Here is a 19,784-nt window from a genome sequence, read left to right on the forward strand (position 1 = left end):
AGATCTAAATTTATCTTTCCATACGACTTTTAATCTAACAGTACTAGACCCCACGACCAATTTTTGTCCCATATTTTTTTTATAGCATAGGGGAGCAAACGAGCCTACGGGACGTCCAGAAAGGGACCCATGTTAGTGGGTGCGTTTCCGGCCTTTGAGGCAGGAGCATGCCCTTTTTTTTGCAATATAGCCTAAATCACATCAAATTGATGGATGTGTTTATCAAAAATATCTGTATCCATTTTTTTTGGCGTAACGTTTAACGTGGCAATTTTTTGGTTTAACGTGGCTCTTGTACACTTAATGAATGGTTAAAATAAGCACAATGTGTCTGATTTGAAGTTGATAGCGACTTTGGAACGACTCTTCTTTGAATCGAAGATAATCATTAAAATTAATTAAGACAGATTTTTATCACCAATCGTTTTGTCGAGATTGATAGACTTCGAAGATTAGACTAGAAAGTCTTTTCATACCGCAAAAAAGCTTTGAATGTGTCAAAACAACTGTCAAATGTCAAAACTTTTTTGATATGTCCAGACAGCAATTCGGTCTCCAAAAATACTTTGTGATACTAATATTGCCGACTATACACTTAAGACTAAGTATACACTTAGCATGTGTAGCACTTAGCATTATCTTGGAGAACGTAATAAACGTAAGTACGTTAAATTCTGTTTTTATATTAATTGACGTTGTTTTTAACACAACAGCTGCCTTCATCAAGTCTTCAATCTGAGTACAAAGTTTGGGTGCGATTTAGAGTCTGCCAGCTAAGAATGCAAAAGTATAGACCTAAGCAAAACAGCCCATAACCAATGAGGGGCCCATGGCCAACAGGGGGGCAATTTTATTGTAAAATTAGAGTTTCATTATATGTTTTGAAAAATTACTTACTGTGTCCTATAAACCTATCATTTAACAAGAGTCACTCTCAGTAAGAGTTTCTGAAGTGTACAATTCATTTTTTTTAAATTATGTATGTTACATCCCCTATGTATAGGAATAGGAATTGTAGAAAAGCTAAATGGGGGCACAAGAATGGTTGGGAAACACTACCATAACCTTATCTAAGCAGAACATTTTACTATTAAATTGTCTTTATTTTATTGGAATAGTTATAAAGTGGCAGCTCTAAAATAATAAATTAAAACCTTTCCACTTTTAAGGCAAGTGATAAAATTAAATAAATAATGAGCTGTGTTAGTATAATTTAGTATGGGGAGTGAAGAGGGGTGAATCAGTGAAGCCGACCTGTACTTTGTGAGCGCCTGAAGAATCCTTTGCAACCCTCGCAGGTGATGACACCGTAGTGGACCCCTGACGACTTGTCTCCGCATACCTTGCATGGTATTATCTCAATTTGGGCTGGAACAAACGAAAAAACAAATGAATATGGTTGATGAACTGACTGACTCATGACTTCCCACACATTTGCAAGAATATTTGCTACAAGTAAAACCTTAAATGTTAATTAAATTTTTGCATTGAACGGGGTACGGATAAATACTATAACGCTTTACATAATTTGAGGTTCTAAGCTTATATATTATATAGAAACGTAACATATATATATTGGTAAGAATAAATACAGTTCTTGATGTCCTTATTAGATTTATGAATGAGCTTCCTTGCACAGCCTTTTTAGGTAAAATGTCATTGAACCTGGCAAGGTCGGAGCGCGGTCATTGCCTCTATCTACTTGTTACAATTCTCATCCTTATAATCCTTTAATTAAAGTTGAAATCGCTATAACAACCTTATATAGATTCCTTTCCAGATTTTCCAGGTTAAAAAAATTAAAAACGTATTTGTACTGTGTAAGTAGTTCCTTATATTTAAATTCCATTTGAGCATCATAATTATTATAATAATAATATTTAATACGACCTATATAAAAAATATTATATAGCAAACGGGCAGGAGGCTCACCAGATGTTAAATGAAACACTTTCATTGCCAGAAGGCTCGCAAGTGCGTTGCCGGCGTTTGTACGCTCTTTTCTTGAAGGAGTGGAATTGGTTCGGAAATACTTTAGTAATATAATTTTATAGTTGTATATTTTATGATAAGACCAAAATTAAAATTTGCTTAATACTATCTATAAAAATTTAAGTTGGCGTTTGGATAGTACCGGTGACCTCAGAGCTGGTGCGTTCCTGGCTCAACGATTAAGTATCGCAATACAGCAAATAAATGTTGCCTTAAAGGCACATTGCCACAGGGACCAAACTTTTAAATGTATTTTAATTTTCTATTAATAATGTTTTATTGTTATAATTTTAATATTAATTAAAATTAAAGAATCCTTTGATGCGATACATAGATGTTTTGTTCCTTATCATAAAATCGCAGTGTATATGTTCCGTGGTAGTTCTAGTATTAAAAAAAACAATGTTCTTGGTTCAATACCTGGAGAAAACCGACACAGGCTTAATAATTATTAAAGAAAATTTACCGAAGCAAATAGTAGGATGTTAGATGACTTTTGATATAGACAAATTTCAATAGGTGATCTTAATCATACGCAGACGTAGTCGCAGGCATTTGCTACATAAAAAACAATAAGGATTCATAATCAAATTGTCATATTAATTATCATTTAATATTTATTTAAGCTACAAACCTATTAAAACTAATGATTTCCACGTGTAAATTATATACAGAACATATAGATTCTACGCCCTTTATAAAAAATTACTTATTTTTGACAGTTTCAGTCATAAACTCTTAGATTAGTAATAATTAACAAAAACAATTAATCTATAACTATGGGTTACTGTTCTTGATATGATTTTAGAATGACTTCCGAACACATTCTTGAGAATATCATGTGTTAATTTTAAATAGATCTACTTATAAAAATTTATTATATCACAATACAATCTCGAGGACACCCGTTGCACTCAGCTGATGTGACGTCACGGGTCAGTGACCTTGCAACTGTATCGAGTGACGTCATTAAGATTCCCGGTAATTGAATGATTTAAAAATGGAATGTTTTTGAAGGTGTTACCTTTTAATTCTCTTTAGCCATATTAAATACGTCTAGATTTTAAATATAGGATATAACTTCTTAGAAATAGTGTATTTTAAACGTTATTATGTCTAATTAAAGTAATATTAATTATAGCCTATGTAGATAGAGTTTATTCGAATTCGATTTTTGAATTGCTGAGGCACTTATACTTTTTAATAAAATTGTTTTATCACTAATACACACCCACCTACGTCACAGTTCAATGTACGTTAGCCAAATCCAAGCTTGGTTCGAAATTTGAATTTTAATTTAACGGACTGCTTTTAGGGTCGCGCCTTTAAAAAAATATATATTAACGAGTAACCAAGAAAATATGCACATTTGCATAGAAATATAATTTGATTGATCAGTTAAAACTTTTAATAACGAACCCAAAGATTTCGAACGTTTTAAATATTATTTAAAGATATATACGAAGATACAATTGCGTATTATAAATATACGGATAGTACTGGCTTGAAGCTAACAAAATAGAAGGTCCAAGGAATACAAGGTATTCATCATAAACTACATAATTTTCTCTATTAGCAACCCTGTCATGGGTGAACGCCCGCTGTTGTCCGAATGTACAACTATAAACTCGTCTATTCCTTATTTAAACTCTAACACAATGGGACAAGGTATAATTTTCTGCTTTATAGCAAACTTTGAATCCTTTGGATTCGAAATTCGAATGGACATGGATAGTTCTAAGAACAAGTATTTTATGCTAAATTGTAATAAAATGGTTTTCAACATCAACAATTTATAATACTCATAAATTACAAGTAGATTTAAGAATTGATACAGGAGCAAAGAAAAATTTGTCTATGTATATTTAGATTTTTATTTTTAACTATTTTCTCCTTGAATTAATATTGTGTTAAAATAATGGCTATGGTTATTAGTTAGTAGTTTCTTAAATTCCTCGTTGCTTTGAAAAATCACACTATTTTATTTTATTAGTCCGTATGTGATATACCTACAAATTCTATGGGCTTAAAACTAAACTAAAAAAAACTTTATAATTAATGTTTATATGGCGTGTTAATCGAAGTAATATCTCGTTACACGCTTATAAAATTGTCAATTTTAGCATTACGCGGTGACAGTATAGGTTCGTTGAACCCCGAAACGCGCTGTCAGCTGATTCGAAGCCAAAACTAAAAATATGCAAGTAAACACCTCGCACACAACGATTTAAATGTTTTAAACTATGAATTTAAATTCTTCTAGAAAAATTGTCTTGATTATAGTTTTAAAATAAACATTGGCTATATATACTTTCAATATTTCTTTTATCTTAATACGTAATTTTATAAATATCATGCTACCCTAATGCGAAATATGTATCGTTTTATTTATAAATAAGGCTTAAGATAATCAGGACCCCGCTTATGTCTACCAAAAGTCATCAAAAGTAGTCTAGCTTATTAGGTATCGTTAGGTGAAAGTTAGTAGGCGTTGGATTTTTTTTATTCATCAAAAGTTTTTGTGTTATTAATGAAGTTAATGTGTAATACAGGTTATTCAATGAATATGAACGAAGGCACAAGTAGTTAATGAGACCAAATTGTTCAACTAATTTCAAGGTCCTATGCATATTTCATTCACCTATGTGAGGTCATTCACCAAAATCATTAGTGGCCCAACAACCCTTGGTCCTTGCCTTAGATTTTTGCCTCTGTTTCGGGATCGTTTTTTGTTATTGACAAGTAGGTGACATCTGTCACATACGGTGACAGAAGGACGACGTGTATTCTTTTCGTGTTTCGCGCACATAGAATTAATTGGTGCACAGGCTGGATTCGAACTAACAACCTCTGGAATGAGAATCGCATCCCTACGCTACTAGACCAACAATGCTCTCAGGCGTATAAAAGTTTATACAAAATCTTTATTATACAAAGGATTAACGGAATTTTTACATCTTTTGATTAAGTTTCTTAAATTGTCTTGGGTTTACGTTTATTTAAGTAAAACATTTTTAACAAATATTGATGCCAGTTTATTGCATTATTAACATAACTCGTTTTTTAGCAGTGAGCAGCTACCACGTCAATTAGACAAATAATGTTATAAATTCGCGTTTATTGAAGTATTATTTAAGTGTTTTGCAACTTTGTTTAGGAGCTTTATAAAAGCGATTTTGATGTTGTAATGATACTTTAAAGTGTACTTCGTCTGGTTACACCCGTGTCCGTATTCTGTATTTCCAATAGAGGCACCACTTTGTGGAACCAGCTGCCCACTGAAGTATTTCCGAACCAATTCGACTAAGGGTCCAAGAAAAGAGCGTACCAATTCTTAAAAGGCTGGCAACGCACTCGCGAGCCCTCTGGCATTGAGAGTGTCCATGGGCGGCGGTATCACTTACCATCACATGAGACTCCAGCCCGTTTGCCCCCTGTTCTATAAAAAAAAGGTTTCTACGGATAATGCGAGATTTTTTTTATGTATCAGGGGTAAATGGGCAAGGAGGTTCACCTATGTTGTGTAATGTTAAGTGTCCTAGCCCATAGAAACTCAAATTGACCTTAAAAGAATTGGTACGCTCTTTTCTTGGAACCCTACTAAATCGAAATCGCATAAATTGTCACGGTCGCTTTTGGAAGTTACAGAGTTCCATCACTGTTTTGTTGTTATACGCAGATGATGGCGTAGTAAAACAGAGACTACAATTTGTATGTATAAGTGTCACCTCCGTTTCACCACTTGGTTCATGTGGTCCGTTGTGCGTAAGCCTAGGTCCATCAGAAGCTCAGAAGTTTCCTGGGCACGCAGGCTTCACGGAGCCACCTCACTTCTCCGAGGATTTCTCTTCGTTGGGAAGCCACAGACATTCCAGGTCTACATGGGTGACTGAACAGCTGCACAATGGACTGTCTGTCGCGCCAAGCACAAAGAGATGTTTATTAAGGAGACAGTGGCCATAATTGTCCCTATTTTGAGATTATTTCTGTTGAGTAGTATGTATAAAACCATGTATGTTGAAAACCTTGGATTCAAACCGATAGACCAGTTTAGACAAATTAGTCTTATCCAAAATTTCCGCGATTTGGCGTGCGTCAAGTTACTTAACCTACATAACACAAAGAGGTAGTTTTTGGGGCACATTAGAGCGATAATTTTTACTAATTGTAAATAAATGGTTGGAACTAGGTGACACCAATGTCTAAATATGGGTGATTAGTAATTTTTACAAATGGCGACGTTTTTCTTCAAAACGTTTTTACGTTACATATTTTGATTGGATACACTGTACAGCCTCTGGCGCCATAAGTACCTAATGTTTTTTTACTCGGACGACCTCTTAACTTGTAGTTTAATATAGATTAAATTTAAATAGTTTTTATTTAACTGTAAACAGGAAGCTCAAACTATTATAATGAGACAAATGGAATGCTTTATACAATTTAATCTGTTAACAAACTAAACTGACTCTTAAAGACTTAAAAGTATTAAAATATATATAGTACTTAATTAAAAAATAAATAAATCAGTGGCGCAACAATCTCTTTAGGTCTTGGCCTCAGATTTCCGAATCTGTTTCATGATCATTTTTAAATCTAATTAATTGGCAAGTAGGTGATCAGCCTCCAGTGCCTGACACACGCCGTCGACTTTTTGGGTCTAAGATATGTCGGTTTCCTCACGATGTTTTCCTTCATCGTTCATATATTTATAGTACTTAATTATATTTTTATCTAAGCTTTAATACGCATTCATCAAGTTTAAGGATCTAATTAAAAAAAACTAATAAAATAAATAAAGCGATAGTAACAACAAATAGTTTTATCATTGTTTGTGTCATTACACAAAGTTCAGTTATTGATAACTCAATTAGTTTTAGACAAGAATACGGTATTAATATATTTTCAAAATCCAGTTTTAAAACATCAAAGATGTCTTTATCTGTGCTCTCTTTTTTAACAAGGAGACCGGTAAACTTTTTGACACAAGGACTTGTCAAACTCTGAGTTATTAAATGTTCTCAAAGATTCTAAAACAGGAGTTATTACGGAAAAGTCTTAATTTATTTATCGAAACGTGAGCTTTTTATATAATTTAATACTAAAGGAATCTAGTAATAAAATTTTCTTGATCATAAATTATCATACACGTTCTGTAGAACAGACGGACGTCTAGGAAAAAATCAATGTTTTGTCTACGCAACGTTATGTAACGGGTTGTCGTCTGGTAGTACTTTGCCCCGAATGGGGGTATGAGGCCGTTAAATGGGGCACATGGGGACATCACCCAGCTGCTGCAGATAGGACTTATTTTCTTTCGAGGGATACATATACCAAATTTATTACGAAGCGAATTACGAATTTTAAAAATTTGTTAATTTAATTATATTATACGTAATATTATTAGAAAGGTATATTGATGTATGTAATGTTTCCATGAAACATTTAAAGAAGAAATCCCGTTTAAAAGCTAATGACAAATACCTCTTATAGAGTTGGCAGATTTCTTGTCCATGAACATTCCGGAGATCGATGACCCAAACATCCCCTCGCTGTTGGGGGGAGGGGAGGTGCTGTCAGCTACGGACCCTGATGTTATATCCATGCCCATGTGCATTCCTTGGACCTCATGCGGCTCCCGCTTCAGCTGCATCCCTTGGGGCAACCCCTGCTGATGCAGCATCGTCGAGGCCGACGAGTGTCCTCCGTGCTGGTCCGGGGGCCACTGAGACCCGAACAGCTCGTGGAACTGATTATTGTTCATGTTCGTTTTTCAAATTTTCAAATTAAGTGATTTTTGGCCAGGCGAATCGTATTCTCATGGCTCAATGTCACTCTCCAAAGGTGTTCAAGCCGACTATGTCGTAAGGCAACGTGAGACCATAAATTTCTTTCTTCGAAAAAAACTATGGCACGAGTGTCAACTATGTTGCACTGTTTTAGCTGATATATATGTTCCGGCCGAGCGGCGATGTAAGATTTCTTTTCGCGAAGTTTATTTCAGGTATTAACTTTTTGAAAAGCAACAAGTTTTTTGGCATTTTGTCGCCGTCGTCTCTGTTTATATTTCCCTTCGTTTCTTATTAAATAAACATTCTAATAAGGCACTGTTTATTTTATTGTATTTTCACACTTGTTCCCGTATACTATTCAAATTATACCATTAAAGATTAACAGAATAAAAATAATCTGTAAACAAAACAAGAGTAGAAAGGAGAATTTATTTAATTTTTTTTTAAATGTTGGTTGCTCTGGTTGTTCTTGGTCAGATATTTTAAATTCTGTTAATCTTTACAGTAAATTTAAAAGACCGTTCCATTAAAATCCATTTCACTGCACTTAAGGCACTGTCACAAAAACAAAAGATTTGTTCACCAACTCACTGCTATAAAAAAAAATATTTGTACGTTATTTTGTACTATAGGTTGTTCACAACTCGGCTACGCGACCACGACTGCTTAAGATGTCGACGCCAGGGCGGCTCGATCGTGACTGACGCATTGACGAATCTTCAGGCCCGGCTAACAAAAATTATATATTTTTTCATTCGGACCGAATAATCAACTTAGCTCATAGTGATAGTTCAATCACCGCGCGGCGAATAGGCGAATTTTCGCCTTCAATTTTGACCGTTAAGCGTGGGGACCTTGGAGGTTATAAAGGGTCTTAATTGAGCCTCACATTGCCGTGATTAGGGCTAGGAAAATGTTTACAATAAAGTAATTAAGTGACAAATTTGCCCAGCATGAGTGCTACGGGAGTTATCGATGTGTGCGTGAAGCGTGTACGGACGTAGCGGCGCGCGCACACAGTCGCGCCGGCGTCACAGCGTGTCGTTGAACCCGGGACCCAAACAAAGTAGATTTCGGTGAAATGCTGTTGAACTCTAGTTTGAATGTGGAATCAGCGGATGCTTGGGCCGGCTGCATTTTTGGCAATTCGATTTTTGAAAATCTTAACCGACTTTTTTACGCTTCGGCTAGGTGTCAATATTCGATTGTCATAAGGTCAACGACCTCGGTTTACATGTAATGACAGAGCGGTTTTCATATTATTTTCGACGGCTGGTATTATTATGATTTGTCAGGTTGTTTCAAAGTATTGAGTAATGGAAAATTTCGTTTTATATTTTCATGACTAAATTTACCAATCAGTATAATAACTTAAATTTTAGTGCAAATTATTTATGGTATTAAAATTATATTAATCCCATTTGAGGTTAAGAGCAAAATTAAAAGAACTAAACCAAATCTATATTACGTAACTAGTATGTAGCACAGTAGATATTGTATCAAAATCAGTCGACCACGTTCGTCACCTACTTTGTCTGACCTAGACGTGGGTCAAAGAAACCATTTAGTTCATAAAGCAAGCCAAAAAGGTCGACAGTGTAGGAGAGTTGTTAAAAAAATTAATACGCATATTAAATCTTGTTCAAGCCGCTAATAACTCAAATTTACTGTTATTAATGACATATATAGATAATTCTTTATAGGACTATTAGTTGTGTGAAACCAAAAAATCTAATTTTATTATGTATATTACTAATTTGAAGAGAGACTCAAGACTCTTTTCAAGAAAATTCTATCCCTACAACCTTAAAATTCCAAAAATTTAAAAACTCACAATTGGTATTTTAAATATTTTAAATACATGCGTTATTCTAGAACAGTAATTAGAACAATATTCGGCAAATATAACTTAACTTTAAATTTAGAACATTCCAAATTCGAATCAGAGCATGGCCAAGACAGATCTTTGAAATTTACAAAACGGGATCGTGGTAAGTAGGAGTACATCAAAAATTTCCCCATTCCGCTCCACCGCATTGGCGACCTTGCCGTGACGTCACACCCTTCGTTCAACGAACTATTGATTTTGTCATCACGTGCTCATTATGACATTAGTTTATGATAGAATTTTAACTCTCTTTAGCGGCTATTTTAATTTGTGTCATTATAAAGCATAAAGTAAAAAGCATCACCTCGTATATAAAATAATAATAGAAATAATGTTTGATGATCGTCTAGCAGAAAACGAGACGTTTTTACTACATAAACCACGAAAACACTATCACAAGTGCAATGACATTGATAACAATTGATAACGATATAATTAATAAAAACCTGAATTCTTTATTCATTAATCTTATCACATGCAAGTTACCTGTTCATTTTGCAGCTTGACTATTTGCAAATTGACTAAAGCTTAAAAAATAATTTTTATATCTTTTTGATTTTTATTAGAATATTTTTTGATTAATCAAATAATGGGTGCCGAGAACATAACAGAGGCTATTTCGGTCTAAATGGATAGCATTGTTTTGACAGTTTAAGGGCGTTCTGATTTCAAATTTTGAACAAACAGTCGCCGAAAACTTCAAAAAACATTCGAGGAACCAATTCGGATGTTTAAATTGAGAACATTCGAAATTCAAATTCGAATGAGGCGAACTGCGTCCATCGAACTATGAACCTATGTATGAACTTCGGATGCCCCTATTTACAGTTAGTCGAAAGCCGAAACTGCAACTGTGCAAATATCGTGTAACGATAATTACAACCTTTTTTGTTAATTTACAACATAATTTTTAGGGTTATAATGAATGTAAGACTATAGTCTTTACCACCAGTATCGACTTGGCTTGGTTTCGACCTAATCAAACCCATTTTTGCATTAGTTTTATTGTTATTTTAAAATTTACTTCCTGTATTTTTTATTACATATGTGTGTGACAAGCACTAACAATCAACTTTTAAGGAGCATTCAGAAATGTATTTCGGATGTCTATCTATTACAAGCTATAACAATTAAAAACAGAGTTATACCAATTTCATTTAGAAAATCGAATCAAAATTCGATAAAAAAACACTTTTTCAGGTTGACCACGAATTATTTTTTGAATTTATTCATAAAACGTTCACTATATTTGAAATTCATGGTACTAAAATAATAAAAAGAAACATTCTAAATTCTAATATGTATATTCCTATTAAATATATATGCGACTCATTAGAATAATATACTACTTATATTCGCCTTAATCAGTAATTCGATATTTAAATTTGTCTAGTAGTTTGTGTAACACCTTTCTCTTAAGGGTGGCCGAAAAGTAAAGGGAATGATTGTGAGTCATGAGTGGAAAGTACCGGATCGCAATCAATCGCACATCATACACTGGTGTTAAGCACTTACTAGGCGAGCAATGAACTGTTTCGGGGTTCAATGCTCCACACTAAGATAACTTTATCGATAGATTTATATGACGTTTCCGTCATTTTGACGTTTCGCGGGATTTTTAAATATGACGTATGGAAATCGAACGTCTTTTGTTTTTACTTTAAACAATTATACGTTAATATATGAATAAATTATAAGATTTTGACATAGTGACTCATTATCATAATATGTAATGAAAGGATTTGTGGTATTTTATGCATTGTCACTAGAACAGAAATAAAACGGTACTATATTCTTCAGTTTGTCTAAAATATAAATGTTAAAGAATTAATAAAAAAGCCTACCAGATCAATTTAATTTTTTTTTAATGCGTAGTATTTCGCCAAATTTTGTTGGCTTAGCTGTGTATATATAGGTGTAGATAAGCTGTTGCTAAGCGTTGAAGGATAATTTATATATTTAAATGCCATCTAGTGGCACTTAAGAACTTTATTTACATTAATTACATATTTAATCTAAACCAGTAGAAGAAGATCTTGGGTCAGCCGATAGATAAACTTTAGGCGAGATTAAAGATAGTTTTGATAGTGCTCTAGTTTCATTTGGTCTTTAATAATGACAGTTTTCGAGGAGCAAGTTATATGAAAGAAATTGAGATGACCTCAGAAACGGCATTTAAAAAAAGCTAGTTTTCCTTAAGAAGTTTCTAATATAAATTATAGAAACCTCTCTATTGCAAAAAGAAACTGACTGAATATCTTAGTACAATTTTGTTTAAAAAAACGAACCTCTTTTCGTAGATTTTCTACGGAAATAAAAAACAAAATACGTTCGTTCTTTTTTTAATTCGCCAAGACTATCTGGCCATTTAGAAAAAAAACAACGCAAAAGCGCGGGAGTTATGAAACAAGTACCGGGAAGGCGATAAGCTGAGCCCACGTGGTGGGTCAACGCCTGGCCCACTGCGCTTCGGGTTCGCTAACCGCACGCAAACATACACAACTCACACACACGTCGCGCGCGCAGGTGACTAATTATTGTCTTGTTATGTAGGTGTGTTGGGGGTTTGACATGACAAGATGTTTTGAAATGGCGGACTTTTAATTACAGACAAATTTTATTACTGTACCGTAATTTTTTTTATGGATTTTTGGAACAAAAAGACCTTAAGAAGGAATGTCAAAAATTTCGCAATTTTATTATGCTTTTGATAAATTTAATGCTCGAATCAGTAGGAGATGGGGACCGCGAGTTATAACCGGTTTCAATACCCGCAATTCGAGTGGTAATGAGTACGAGGCGTAGATTTTTAATAATATTTAGAGTAAAAAGGAACTAAGACAAAAAAAAATATTTTCAGACACACGGACTTTGCTAGAATGGCTAGAACACGGAAAAATCCCTTACAATGTACATAAATTGTTCGAGATAGCAAATGAGGTACTTTCAAGTGACTACCAATTCATCAAACCCTCATTCGTTCACCCCCAGAGGCAAATGTCCTTGAGGCCGAATTTTGACCCCCGCAATTAAATCCATTGAATTTTCCACAGAGTATAGAGTCATCGTTGATTTTGTAAGAAGGTTTTATACATTTTAGATACATAGATTTAAAATTGAAACGCTATTGTTACAGTGATCGAAATATTAAAATTTTATTATGACCTTTTTTTAGTTTATTTAATAAGCTACATGATTATTTCGCTCTATTTTATAACAAACCAATTTAAATATTTTACAATTATTTCCTCTGACGTGCCAAAACACATTTATATTATTCTGTTTTGATAACTCCTCAAACATTCGGAACCCCAGTTTCGAACAGTCCGTCAAGACATTCGTCATCAGGAACGTTCACAAACGTTCCTAGTATTTCCTAATTCTTAAAAGGCCACCAACAAACTCGCGAGCCCTCTGGCATTGCGTGTCCATGGGCGGCTGTATCACATGAGGTGAGCCTCCTGCCCGTTTGCCTCCTGTTCTATAAAATATAAATTTATTAAATTTTCTTTAAACATAAAGCGTCGTAATCTGGCCTTCTAATGCCTATCAAGTATGAAGAACTCAGACCTAACTTAGGGTAAGATTCAGAACTTAGGGTTAAGTCTGACTCTGTATTTGACTTTGACATACGGTCAAAGATCGCGCAGTCTCTTTTCTGACGCTTAAACCATAGAGTTTTACCGCGGTCCATACTGTCAGATCGACCAGTGACTAAATATAATGTATATTTTGAGTCAGTTTTATTTTCGTACATATAACTATACCTATTTGCGTTTAAAAATACAAAAAGTCAACGAACTTTAAAAATATTTCGAGTACGCGTCACACCTAATGGCCTTGTAGCGGGTTCGAAATTCGAACCTCGTGACGTCATAATTATGATTCGCCAATGAGATCAATTGTATTTTTAATCTGTCGTCATAGTTTGTAAAATCATTCTATATGTCAATTTACATATAGTTATGAGTTTGGTTGTTATAGTTTAATGCGTATTTAATTAATAAAATGCAATCAAGACATATGCGTAAGAGATAAGATAAACATTACTTAAATTATTAACTATAGATTTAACCATAACTTTAACGTTAATATTATTATTTCGAGATAACTTAATTTTTTTACGTTTTAAAAAGTGTAAATCGTTATAGAATTTACATTCCTTAGGTTAAAAATTAGTATAAACAAATTTCGAGGTCAGAAGAGATTTAACCATAACCTTTAAATTAATATACCTTACTTTTGTCTTTAAAAGAAAGTCTAAACAATTGCATGCCAAAATAATGAACAGTAAAATTTTGGCGCATTCAACTTTCGAAGGTCAATGACCCCAATAAACTTTGATAATGTGTCAAATGCGTGGTTTTTGACACGTCACATGTGGAAATTGTTAAATCATACTCAAATTCGATATTTGAAAATACTGAGAATTCTTTTCGGTTAGTGACCTTTGCCTTAAATGTTGACTGTCACTTTTGGTGTGTTGCAAGGTATAGTATTGGAGACATTTTAATTCATCAGAGGCAAATCTTGTGTTTTTTTTCAATTTTAAAATAAATACATATGCTGATGTATAGGGTAAATATAAAATAATTTGAAGGTTGTTTTTTTAATGTAATGCAACAAATCAAACGGACTATGTAAAAACGACAATGACAAAACTGTTTTTCACTTACTTTTTCGAATAATTATAATTTGGATTGTATTAAAATTTCATCATACAAATCCTAGTGGAGTCAATGTTTTGCCAAAACTTGGTTCAACGACTTTAGTTCATTGCCCCATGTCTGAGTAACTGACCTATAGCTCTTCCGTGCCAAACGTCACCTATACCAATTTATTCACTCGCTAAAATACCACTCAATTGCTAACGACACTAACAAAAATTGCATAGACGTCTAGGGTAAGATATAAGACGTGATCTTTAAAGGCCGGCAACGCATTTGCGAGCCCTCTGGCATTAAAAGTGTCTATGGGCATGTATCACTTAACATCAGGTAAGCCTCCAGTCCGTTTGCCCCCTGTTTTATATTAAAAAGGCCGGCAACGAACTCGCGACCCTTCTAGCACTAAAAGTGTCCAAGGGCATGTGTCACTTAATATCAGGTAAGCCTCCAGTCCGTTTGCCCCCTGTTTTATATTAAAAAGGCCGGCAACGCACTCGCGACCCCTCTGGCATTAAAAGTGTCCATGGGCATGTGTCACTTAACATCAGGTAAGCCTCCAGTCCGTTTGCCCCCTGTTTTATATAAAAAAGGTCGGTAACGCACTGGCAAGCCTTCTGGCTATGTGGGGCTATCATGGCTATCATATAACATTAGGTGAACCTCGTGCACGTTTGCCCCATGTTCTATATGAAAAAGGCCAGCAACGCACTCGCGAGCCCTCTGGCAACGTCAGGTATCAGTTAACATTAGATGAGCCTCCTGCACGTTTGCTCCATATTCTATATGAAAAAGGCCAGCAACGCACTTGCAAGCCTTCTTTCAATGTGAGGTATCAGTTAACATCAGATGAGTCTAGCTACCACTTTGCCCCGTATTCTAAAAAAAGGGAATCCTCTGTCAAATGCCATTCAAAGCCATTGAGCTATTGTCGATATTAAAGTTCTGATGATATTACCAAAGAAACACATGTTTCACAGGCCACGCGTTTTCGCATTTCCTTATAAATTATCAAAACACTCAACGGTTACTCGGTGATTGACCCGGTGATGCTGAATTTTTCGTTTCACTCACCCTGGTGACGTCAAAGACCTTATGGTGTAACTAGGATTTAGACTAAGATTATAAAACTTTATGAACTATTAATTTGTTCCTATATAAATTACCTATTTGATATAGGCAAAGATTGGAAAAATCAATAAATATTAGGAATAAGTAAGTCTTTTTATCGCGGTTTTGAATTTGTTTTATATTGTGCAAACATAGACAAACTCAAATTAACCATATATTAGATTTAATTTTATTGAATCCATCCAGTCATGTCGTTGAGTTTGCACAAACATAAATTACAAATCTATCCTCTTTATTTTTTTTAAAGAACAGGGGACAATCGGGCAGGACGCTGTTCTGATGATACAGGCCATGACCCTCAATGCCAGAGGGCTCACGTGTGCGATGGTGGCTTTTGAAGAATTGGTACGCTCTTTCTCCATTAGTATAACGCCTCTACATACTTAAACGTTTTATGTAATGTATTGTGAGATTGAAATCTATTTCAAAAAGTGTAATCAGTATTAAAATAGTGTTTTGTTAAAGATTCAGTTCTTAAACCTAAAATAAATTATTTTCAGAACTAAACTTATTCAGAACGTTACGAAATTTCATCAAAATCCAGCCAATATGAATGCAATAATACCGTCTCCTGAACTTAACCTAAAATGTCTTTGAATGTCATGTTTGGACCAATTAACCTGTACATGACCTTAATCTACTTATAAAGAACACCAATATTTATGGACGTACAGACTCAGAAAATATATGATATTAGCTTAATTTATTACCAAAGAGACGTTTGTTATAATTATTTGATTAATTTATAATAAAAGTTACAGTGATAATCTATATTAGTGTATTGAAATGCATTTAGCTATGTATGTATGTATGTATGCGCCCCACGCTTTTTCACAATAATACCAGTATTTTTTGTTCATTACCATTTTCAGCCTAAATTAGGAATTATTTTTCACTTTTTAGTTTGATGTGCTTTAAAAGCGTGTTTTATAGTTTTTTTAAACTATATTTATTTGTATTGCAACATAATTTAGACACAAAATTTATGTATGTGTTGAACGTTTTTGTTAATACGAAAAAATCATTGTTAATTTACATTTTAAAAAAATCTACATTAAGAAAATCGTGGAATATATAGGAAAAAAACTAGAATCGCATAATAATACCTATAACAGTTGGTACATTCAACTTGCGCGGTCGTTCGTCGACCTCAAGAAATTTGGGAGGTCACCGACCTGATCGCCGGCCGGCGTTTTATTTATAGTAAGAACGAGATGCAATTATCGTATATTACATGCGTGTGACAGAGACGGACGATACACGTGACGTATACCAGACAAGGCTTTTAGATAACACTGCGAAGTATTTTCATTGTCTATTATTAATCAATGTACCGACTGCGCAAATGATACTCAAAGGGACTAAGTACCACGATATTTTCTACATAATATTCTGATTAGACAATTATTATAAAATTTGTGGCTCCCCATCAATTAATTATGATAGATAAGACACCCATTTTGTATAATTACCAAGAATTTAATTCAATTTAGATCATTTCAAAGTCAAAGTAAAATATCATTTAATCATATAGGTAACACAATGTAAGTGTACATGAACATAAAAAAAAAGAAATGTACATAAAATGCTTATACTTTACATTTAGTGCCAGTTCTCAAATCAAGGGCGTAGAACGGAAGAGAAGAACTGGCTATTAACTCTCCGCCACTCTCTTTAATCGCCATGGTTTTTTTTTACACAACGTTTGTAAGGAGCTGCACCATGTTCCTACATTTTTATGTAACTACTAAAGATTTCATACAAACAGAAAAGAACCAGTCCACTTATGCTTTGAATTTTCAGCTATTTATATATATATTTCTGTACTATACATTATTTTGTTCAAAGTCCTGACCCCAATACCGATGAATAAAAATTAAACATAAAATTTCATAGCTTTGCATATTTCAAGCAAAGATTTGTTATAACCGCTGTTAAACTGAGTTGTATACGTTCATTAGATGTAACTAGCCTATTCATATACATATTAAAAGAACCGAAAATTCAAAAAAGATATTTCATAATAAATTTGAAACTGTTTTTCATTCCACCCTTATTTATTGCTTCGTAAATGTTTTTTATTATACATATTATATAAAGAGTTATATAAGTTATATTTTACGTGCGATTTTCATTCACTTCAAGTTGTTTTGTATATAGTTGAGATATGGGAATCCTACGTCCGAAATTTCTAAATTATATTTGTCGAGTTCCTGAAATTCCTGAAATAAGCTAAAGTTGACTTTGAGCCGATGAATCTAAATGTGCTTTAATAGACATCCATTTATATTTATTTATTTTTGTTTTTATTCAATTTGGAGTAGAGACTCTTGGGCCTTGGGTTCAAGAGCACAGTATTCTAAAGATTTAAGTTGGCACCTAGAACTACAGGTGACCCCAGAGCTGGTGCTTTCGCTCAACGAATAAATATCGCAATACAGCGAGAAAATGCTGCATCAAAAGTACACTGCCACAAGGACCAAACTTTTTAGATATTGTAATTTTCTATTTGTAAATTTTTATTTTTATGTAGGTTAAGTATATTGTAAGTACTGTATATTTGTCTTGGAAAATTATTTATACTTATAGATTCTATTCTACCTCGTGCCCGATAGACCTCAAACACGCTGCGGTCACGTTGGGATAACCGATGGTTTTAGTGGGTAAGACCCACACGGTTATGCAAAGTATACATACCTCTATGTGTTGATAGTAAGAATGGGTATAGATTTCAACTTCGGCCAAAAGTCTACTAACACATATTAAGGTAAGGATAAGATCGACACAATTTACCATATCATAACTTTACAGTTCTATCAAAGTGAATTTCGCATGATAAATCTGATTTTGTCTTCATAGTATTGACAAGATTCAGAAGGACAAAGCAAAGGAATTAGTGAGTTAGTGTTAGTGCACGTTAGTCTCAAGTGCTAAACAGTGGTAAGTGAATGAATAGAGAATAAGTGTGTTTAATAGAGACTGTAAGTAGTGTTATTAGACACTTTCTTAGACTTAAATTACTTATTAATCTTAATTTAGGGTGGATCGTAATTTTCAATGTCTCAGGGAAGAGACAATTCATTAAAAAAATAATAGTTGCATCAATACAAATAAATATTGAATACGTAAAACAGGAAATTTACAGTAGACCTAAATATTTGTATATGATAGACAATTTAAATAACGATTGATTCGTTTAATTGTAATTAGTCAGAGGTCATTGCCCCCGTGTTGCGACATTGTCTTACAATTCTTTGAAAACAACGTTTGAGGTAAAATTAATGATTAAACATTAAAAGCACCTGCGAAGTAAAATTTATATTCATTTTTAATAATTGAAACTATAATTATGGATATGTATAATAAGGAAATTTTGTTATAAGGGATATTTTTAACAGCAATAGATGCGAGTTAAATAGTTTTTGTCTTAATTTTGGATTATACAGAAATAACTAAACGTTACGATTTTAAATAAGAACGAATAATAGCATTCGAGATATTAAAAAACAACCAGAGACAATACGCTCCTGCCACAGTATTTTGGTAAATTAAACCTTCTTACGAATGTAAACTTCAAAACATTTCTTTTGAATAAAAATGTATTGTAATATGTACAAGTACTTCCAATTTAAGTCCTATCCTACCAAGACAATTATGTATACACGGGCTTTACATAAATATATACCGGGGTGCGGCATACAAAAATGTATTATTTAGTTTTTGTCACAAGTGTAGAGTTTTCTATGGGAACCCGACAATTATCGTTTTCATCGGGAATAAACCCAGGACCTTCAATAATGTCCGCGGTATTAATGTAATGAATGTCTTTTCCAAATGGGTTTTCTTTGATTATATCATATTAACCTTATGGTCAGCAACAAAATATCATTATATTTCTCACACCTTATAAGGAAGTGATTCTGACTCATTTAATCGTGTAATGGATCTCATGAAATTAGACCTGACACTTTCGTTTCGCATTTTTTGTGTCAAACACTTGATCAATACAGGGACCAATAACCGGTGAAAGGATCAACGCACTTTGTTGACTTTTGAAGCGCCATCTCGTATTGAATAGAAGTAACTTGTACTATATTATTAAATTAAATGTATTTTTATGTATGTGTGTATTTCTTTTGATATTTTTTTAATAGAAATGCTATAGATAATATAAAAGTCATATTAAATTTTGATGTAAGAATATATATATATATATATATATTTTATATAGGTCTATATTTATTTAGGTCTAGTAATAACTTGAAACAATAGTAGTTGCATAATTTTTGCAAAATTATTTATTGCGTATTGTTGTAA

General features: G+C 33.5%; 1 protein-coding gene across 17 annotated transcripts in view; it reads right to left on the minus strand.

The window, feature by feature from the left end:
• LOC125057207 (probable nuclear hormone receptor HR3) overlaps positions 1–19,784 on the minus strand; it is an 85,807-nt gene that overhangs the window by 12,364 nt on the left and 53,659 nt on the right. For 8 of the 17 annotated variants that reach the window (XM_047660742.1, XM_047660730.1, XM_047660743.1 and 5 more), the window contains one exon: positions 1,255–1,368. In XM_047660742.1, coding sequence (XP_047516698.1) covers positions 1,255–1,368 — 114 coding nt within the window. Of the gene's footprint in view, positions 1–1,254; positions 1,369–7,476; positions 8,182–8,287; positions 8,506–19,784 lie in introns of those variants that run through there. The other 9 variants (XM_047660734.1, XM_047660738.1, XM_047660735.1 and 6 more) reach the window with 8 other exon arrangements.

This window comes from Pieris napi, chromosome 16, assembly GCF_905475465.1.
Source record: "Pieris napi chromosome 16, ilPieNapi1.2, whole genome shotgun sequence".
NCBI lineage: Eukaryota > Metazoa > Arthropoda > Insecta > Lepidoptera > Pieridae > Pieris > Pieris napi.